The sequence below is a fragment of the Cryptomeria japonica genome, chromosome 8 (genome assembly GCF_030272615.1).
Source record: "Cryptomeria japonica chromosome 8, Sugi_1.0, whole genome shotgun sequence".
In the NCBI taxonomy this organism is placed as follows: domain Eukaryota; kingdom Viridiplantae; phylum Streptophyta; class Pinopsida; order Cupressales; family Cupressaceae; genus Cryptomeria; species Cryptomeria japonica.
The window spans coordinates 529,225,444-529,233,560 of record NC_081412.1 but is presented as its reverse complement, the minus strand read 5'-3'; the positions used below and the strand labels follow the sequence as shown (position 1 = coordinate 529,233,560).

The 8,117-nt window shown below is 32.9% G+C and overlaps 1 protein-coding gene across 1 annotated transcript; it reads right to left on the bottom strand.

Annotated features, from left to right (window-relative positions):
* Positions 1-812: 812 nt before the first annotated feature.
* Positions 813-1,340, bottom strand: LOC131055387 (uncharacterized). The gene has a single exon (XM_057989844.1). The coding sequence runs from the start codon at positions 1,338-1,340 to the stop codon at positions 813-815; it is 528 nt and encodes a 175-aa protein (XP_057845827.1).
* Positions 1,341-8,117: the final 6,777 nt, after the last annotated feature.

Sequence of the window (8,117 nt, the reverse complement as noted above, 5' to 3'; positions counted from 1 at the left end):
ACCCAAGGCCAGCTGGCTGTGGTGGGAGTTATCAAGAATTGTGCTGGCTTTTGCATAGGGGCAGTGGCCTTCCCCTTGGGGAACCAAACAAATAATTTGGCTGAAGTTATGTGAGCCCTCCAAGCTATTAAATTAGCGCATCATCTGAGAGTCAAATTCTTATGTCTGGAGGGGTATTCTAAAAATATTATTAATTGCCTCCTTGGTAAGCATCAACCTTTGTGGATGATTAAAAATATCATTGACACGGCGAGGGAGATGCTTGAGGGATTGATCAGTGTTACATTTATCATGATTATAGAGAGGCTAACAAGAATGATGATTGGGCTGCCAATGAGGCAGTACAGAGCAGACAAATCAAGATTTGGTATGGAGAGGGGGAGTTCCCTTGAATGGAGTGACATTTTAAATTATGAAAGATATCATGAAAAACAAGGTAGGATTTGATATCATTTCTCGAAATGGTAGGAGTGGTTTTGGCATCATGAAATGGCATCGTAAGCAACCGAGAGGGAGGTACATTATTAATTGCCATATCATCTCGCATGCTTTGTGGGTGCTTATTTCCTTTTGGAGCGGAAGCTTAAGAAATATCTATTTGGTTCTAGAGGCTTCTTCCTTGCTAAAAAGAAGTCTGCAAAGAAGAGCAGTATTTGTTGGAATTTACAGTTGACTGATATTGATAAGAAGATGGGGGAAATCACTAGTGCAGGCAGGCGACGCAACAACAAAGCATCAGTATGAAAAGAAATCAATTACCAGGTCAGACAGCGACCAAACTAAAGATAGCTTATGGTGGTATGAAAAACGAATCAATGGGCAGGCGACGCAACAACAAAGCTAAAGAGAAAACAGTCCCTGAGGCTCCCTTTCAGATAAACATAGTTATGTAGCAGTCCCTCCTTGATAAACCCTGCCTTCTCGAGTACTCTTGTTGAGGCCACATTCTCTGGGAGAACCAGAGCTTCAATCCTCGTTATCTCTTGCAACTCCTTCACTCCAATTTTGAAAGCAGTGATGACAGCTTGAGTGGTGACACCTTTTTTCCAGTAATTCCTAGAAATGGCATAACCTATCTCTGCTCTGCAACTGTTCATTCCACTGCCTTGCTTAAGCATAATGTGACCAATGGCCTTATTACTTCCTTGGATACAAATGGCCTTAAACCAGTGGTGAGGAATCACCACGTTTGCAACATATTCTCTTGCCTGTTGCTTCGATTTGAAGGGCTCCCACGTCATAAAGCGTGTAACTTCTTCATCACTTGCCCATTCATAGAAATCATCCACGTCAGCCAAACAGAAGCTCCTCAGTTGCACTTGGATTGGCCTCTCACCCATTCTTAAATTTCAAAACTCAGATTTTCTGTCGGATAATAGTTGAAGAGAAATAAAAGCTCAAGGTTTTGAACAGCTTGACTCTTTTATCTTATTGCACCAGATGGTAGACTTGAGTATGATTTGCCTTGTGAGAAGTGTAAGCTGCAATTTGCCTTGAGTATGATTTGCCTTGAGGAATCACTACGTTTGCAACATATTCTCTTGCTTGTTGCTTCGATTTGAAGGGCTCCCAAGTCATAAAGCGTGTAACTTCTAGACATTTGTATGACTTACCTTGTGAGAAGTGTAACCGACCATGTTTTCCATATTTGGAAGACGAAATGTGATTGAATAATAGTGTGTGATTTGGCTATATTTGGATGAATGAGAATCTGGTATGAATCATCACTGCCCTCCCACCAACAGGCTTTTCCAGAAGCTACCAATTCTCCACCACTCTAAGTGGATGATACCAGTATATGCAAAGTGGGTATATTCATCCACTTCTCTTGTTTGTTCGTTGAGAATGTTTTTCTTAGCACATATGCAGTTTTACTTATCAGCTGATTGTAAGGATACACGTGCCAAGCTTTATTCCTTCAAAAGGTTATCTATTTGTAGTTTCTTTCTACATGTGCGTGTCTACTTATCCCTTAGTGCGTTGACAATGACATACCCTCTACAAAATTTCTTTGCGCATCTGCAGTTAATTTACTTGTCTACGTTGGTTTCAAGCTTTATTCCTTCAATATTTTTGTTGAACTAAAATCACTGAATAACATTTGACAAGTGAATTCTCGTTTTCCTTGCTATAATCACTTCAATATGATTTGTCTCTACTTCCTTTTTTCTATGCACGATAAGAATGTTCTCTGTACACTTCAAAAGTAGAACTGGCAAATGGATAGGAATCATTTAGCTATCCAGTTTCCTTTCTCTTTACCAATGATTGGTCAGTCCAGTCCATTGTATGAACATTTTTTTTTTAACATTGTTGAAAGTTAATACTCACGTATTTACATTTTCCTCAGACTACGTCTTTATATAGTGATAAACGGTATGTTTTTATGTAAAATTGTAGTTCATTTCTTTTGACTTTCATTCTTGCGTAGTGATGTTTTATTACTTTAACACTCCAATTATCGTACTCCTTCCCCCTGCATCTTTAATATTTCATCTCTAGTACACAAACTTCAAAACACTGATCTTATCCTAAGATTTACCACATTTACCTTGTTCTTGTGATTCCCACATGCCTATACTTATCTCACCTCTATATTTGTGCATTTATTTATATTCACCCTATCCATGTATGAGCTCATTTACCTATTCACATATTTTTAATGAAAAGGAAAAAATTAAAAATAAATCAAATAATTATAAACAAAAAGCCATTTTCTTTTAAAAATTGATTAAGTATAATATTTTGTGTTTTAATGTTGTGTTCATGTATTAAAAGACTTTTAATGCATTCACTTAACCTTTCATTACTTTGAAGGAATATCCACTTATCATTTACTTGAAACACTTCATTTTGTACATTAAAATGAATCTAATCATGCACACATATTCAAAGAGTACATGCATGACTAAAGTTTGTTGTTTTCAAATCTTTATACATGTTTCTATAGGTTGATGTAGGAGAACATTCTCATTGAGAAAATACTAACATACCTTAAATGATACTATATTGTCTATCAACAAACTTTGGGAACTATAGAAGAAGTTAGAATACATTGGTAAAGTGCAAAGTGTAAGTGTACAAATTGCATCAAACAAGTTTTCAAGTACATGATATATTAATAGTCATAGATTTGATCATAAACCCTACTGTCATCCTTGCATGGTTTCAGTAATATATCATATTAGTCCAGCCCAACCATAAATTTTAAACCTTTAGATAAATTTTAATTATATTTTACTTTTTAGTTAATGTGAGGTATATATTAGGATTTGTCTATATAGATTCCAAATCAAGATTTTATTTGTGAATAGTCTTTTGGTTTATTCTAACGTTTGAATATCTTGTACACTTTAGTTTACATAACTTACCAGTGGTAGACTTTTCCTTATAGCTTCAAACCCAATGCACCAAAGAGTTATTCTCCCTTACATGAATTACAATTTTTTCAAGCTATCCTTCATTAATTAACATTAAAAAAGTTTATTAAATGTGAGAATTTTCTTAAAATGAAGCATAATCCAAGTTAACTATCATTTTGATAGAACATGTCCAAATCACCCATTTAAGAATATGCATCTTCTCAAAATTAATTTTTAGAGATACATCAATAACTGAGTATTATTTTAAAGAATCAATGTATATAGATATATTATAAGCTAACTTCTAGTCATCCAAAGTTCAGACATACATGATAAACTATAATTAAATCTAATATTCACATTTTCCTAAATTTAAATTTGACAAATTAGTTACATTTGTCGCAATTACATGAAGGAAAAAGGCTTATAAATTATACTTGATTTTGTTACTTCATAATAAATGTAAGAAATTAATCTTAGCAAGGGGTACAAAGTGTGAGTCACCTTATATATTCACACAATGTAACATCTCGTTAATAGTTTATAACAATTTCCTTTTGAGGATTGACATAAACACAAAATCTTACTATAGGATTAAATACTCAAATTATATTATAGATGGTAAAATATAATAGATGTATGTTGGATTTTGAATCTAATGTAAATCCCTAATTAGCCCAACTGCAAGCCTAAAATCTACAAAATCCTTCAACAAAACCAATGGAGCTCTAAATCAGATGCATGTAATAAACTAAACAACAATGTACCTCATACAAATGATATAAATGACTCCATTGTCCTCCTATCCTTAAAGATCTTGTGAAAAATATGTATTTTATCTCAACATTAACCACTAACACAAGATTTCTTAATGAAATGGAGTGTGTTTGATTGATAATGAAATAAAAATGATGATATGATTATGAAATCTCTAGAGATATTTTTGGCATAATAGATATAGAATGAAGTTGGGGATGATGAAACGAGAGAGAATAGCCTCTTTTATAGAATTTTCAAAGAGAGAAAATGGCTTAGATGGAGAGTTTAAAATATGGATGATCATGATTAAATATTTATAAGAAAATCAATAGGATGAAAAGGTGCAAATTAAATTAAGGGATTAGATTAAGAGGTAGAAGAGAGTGAATAAGATTCAGAGGTTATTTTGAATGAAGGTCTAAGATTAAGGGGTGGGTTAGCCTTTTGGGTAAATGAATATGGACATTTGAGAATGGAGAAAAGTGGATGAAGTGAAATGAGATGCTTTCCACATGACTACAAATTTTGATTATGATCCATGTGAACAAGTGGGAGGGATAGGATTAAAGAGAAGAAGGTAATGAGTTAATTAAATAAATTAAATTATTTAATTTAAGTAATAGAGGAAAAATGTGGGTTCACTAAATAAATAATAAATATCTATGTAATTAAGTAAATAAATTCTTAGGTGTCTACATAACCCATGTTAAAGACTAATAATAGATTAGAGTGTATATGTGGCATGCTCTAACTAGTCAAACTTAATATGTCATTTAGCTCTTTATGGAGAAAGTATCTTAGACATGAATCTTCATAGATGTGAAACCCAATATTACATCTAGCTAAATTTAGATTTGGTCAAAGATTAAACAAGGGAAATATCTAATTCTTTCATTAATGGTTACATGGATGCCCTTTAATGTACCTATTCAATTAACATTGAGATATTTGAACCTAATAAAGCAATTGATGAATGTTTCTTCCATGATTAATTATTGACTTCAATAATTTTAACTAGTGGTCATTATAGAAATAGAAGGGATATAGTTTTGAAACAAAAAATACTAGCTTAGTCCAATTTTTGTAAGTCCTCTAATGGCCTTTATTAATAGTTATCATTTCTAAATTATTCATAGAACATATATAAATAATCCTTAATTAGGTAGAATAATTTAAGGAAAACCATGTTGAATACTAGGGAGGATATAAACCACAGGCATTAAAGATTTAGCTAGTGAATACTATTAATTGGCACATGAAACTTTTGTAATTGACTATTTATTTTAAACACATTGAATATTGTTCATAAAACTTATCTTGAATAGATTTTTATAAAAAATAAACATATCAACTCCATTTGTTAGTCAATTACACATTCAAATTGTACTATAGCTTCCCTTATAATCAACTAGTATGATACTTCATTGAGATCATAGGAACCTAATTTTATTCAAATTATGAGTTTCTTTGATCATAACAATAACACATTATATCTAAAAAGAAATTGAGGGTTAGTAAGAAAGCTGAAGAAGACATTGAAGAGACGGTTGATCCTGAGCAGGAGCAAGAGAAGGAGGTGGAGAAGGAGGCGAAGCATGAGTAGGAGAAGGAGGTGGAGGGTGAGAAAGGAGACAAGGATAATGAGCAGGGTAAAGAGGATTTTGATGAGTCAAAGGAGAAGAAGAGTCCCTATGATACAGACAATAGGGATGAGGTTCAAAATAATATAGAGGAGGGCAACCCTAGGCCTGAGGATTATGCCCAGGACATGGAGGATGCGAATACTATTCTGAATGTTGTTAGAAACAACTCTCTGGAAATGTTTAATTTCCAAAAGTGGGTGTTTGATAATATTACCAACATTCAGGAAAAACAGAGAGAGCTGGAACTCAAAATTAATAATGTGGTTAACGATATTAATGATAAAGGAAAAGAGGAAAATTCTGAGGATAATAGTGAAGCAGAGGATGAAAAATAAATTCTTGACTGGTCGAAGGGTGAGATAATAAAGGGAAATGTGAAGCACCTGGAGGATATGGTGAGGACTCTCAAAGATAAGGTTGAGTTCGATTATGAACTAATAAACAACAGGGTTCAAAAAACTGAGAGTGCTCTGAGGAAATTCATGGAGCATGTCTTGGCTATGATGAATGTGTCTTCCCAAAATATGAATGCGTTGGTTGCCTTCCTGGAGAAGGATAAGAAGAAAAAAGATACCATGATTGTTGATGATGAGTCAGGTTCTAGCTCTGTCCAGCATTCTTCCAAACGCAGAACTAGGCAAAATGCTAAAGATTTGGAGTTGAAGACTAAAGGTAATCAACAGGTACAGGAAAGCAAAGACCTTAAAGAGGTAGAGAATGCAATGATGATTCTTGTCAAGGATGCTGAGGAGACCATAAATATTTTCACCTAGATGTTCTAGTTTTGTTTTAGGTGTGCCAGTTTCTTGCTGGTCTTTTGCTATACTTTTCTCTGGCTGTTGTCTTTTGTGCTAATCTTTTGCTGCCTTTATTTCTTCATTCTATCCCGACTCCTTTCTTTCTTCTCTAATGCTTTTCTTTATGATATGTAAGTGGGTTTCGAGTCCCTTAAAACCCGTTTTTCCTTAATAAAAAGCAATAACACATTATATAATGAAAATATAAGAAAGGAAACTAAAATCAATAATCATTTTGAAAATGTCATAAATTTTCATGCTACTTATATAATGTATGTCATAACTAAATTATAAATATGTGACTTTGAGCATAAGAAATTACATCTACCTTAGTATTACTCATTGGATTTTACAATTAATTTATACATAATAGTATTACAAAAATTATCAACTAAAATATTTTATGGAAACCTTATAGAATCAATTATTTAACATTTTTTTTAACTAAATCTCTTCATCCTTAGAATATTTTAGTGATGGTAAAAATCATGTCTAATACCATTAAAGTGTTGCGACAAGAATCCTTGAGAAGAATGGAAAAGTGGGTGACAATGAATGCAATATTCTTAACCACTAGTTGCTTCCCACAATGGGTACACAAAATAAAAAATCATATGTCGAAGAATCCTTGCTTTCCTAGTCAAGCTAACACTGTTGTTGATTCATTGCCCAATTAAAGGAGGTATCCTTTGAATATCATCTAGATTTCTTACAAAATTAATGGTAGGCCATTAAGGACCTAAAGCCTCTAAATGATTCTTAACTAGTTGTTGTTCTTTAGCTAGATTTTTATTTTCTATTTAGCTATGTTTTTTTTATAAGTTATTAGTTTAATTTTTGCTAACCTCACACCTCACCATACTCATCCCCATTGTCTTAATTGCTAACTTGTAAGAGGTTAAGGACATTCCCATGCTTATCTAATCAAAACTCTATATATCCTTAAATAAAAATCAATAGATCATTCATCATTCTTCTAGGAGTTTGTGTTCTTGATGCACTACCATTGTTAAATGAAGATAGTAAACTAACTATTTTGAAAATAAAATTCACCAACATAATCATAATTAGTCCTCTTATAGTTATAATTTCAAAGTTGTGACACAAAAAACTAAACTACCTGTCACCAATTTCTATAAAGAAAATACATTTTATTTGGATTTAGAGACAAACAATTAATAGTTGAGTTTTCTACTAAGACATCTACGTAATTGGGTATTCAAATAAGCAAGGGGCTAAGTGAGGTATGTGACCATTTTGAGGTATATTGTAATCTAACTAATGTATACCTTAGCCATTTAAACTTTTTAATGATATTATTAGATCTTAGTCTCTCACTTTTGTTTATGCTATAGAGGATTAAAAAATAATTTATAAAACTTGATATAATTAAAAATTATAATCATCTAGGAGCTTATTGAGATGGAGCACGAGAAGAGGGAGCAGTGGGAGAATAGAGAGGCAGGACATTTGAATCCAGGGCAGGGTGGGAAACCCTGTAATGGATAGGTAAACCAGGGGGAGAAGGGTAAGGAAAACTCCCAGGACAACCCAAA

Bases quoted from the DNA above. Each gene is read 5' to 3' on its own strand.
- LOC131055387 (XM_057989844.1), bottom strand. From the start codon at position 1,340: ATGGGTGAGAGGCCAATCCAAGTGCAACTGAGGAGCTTCTGTTTGGCT.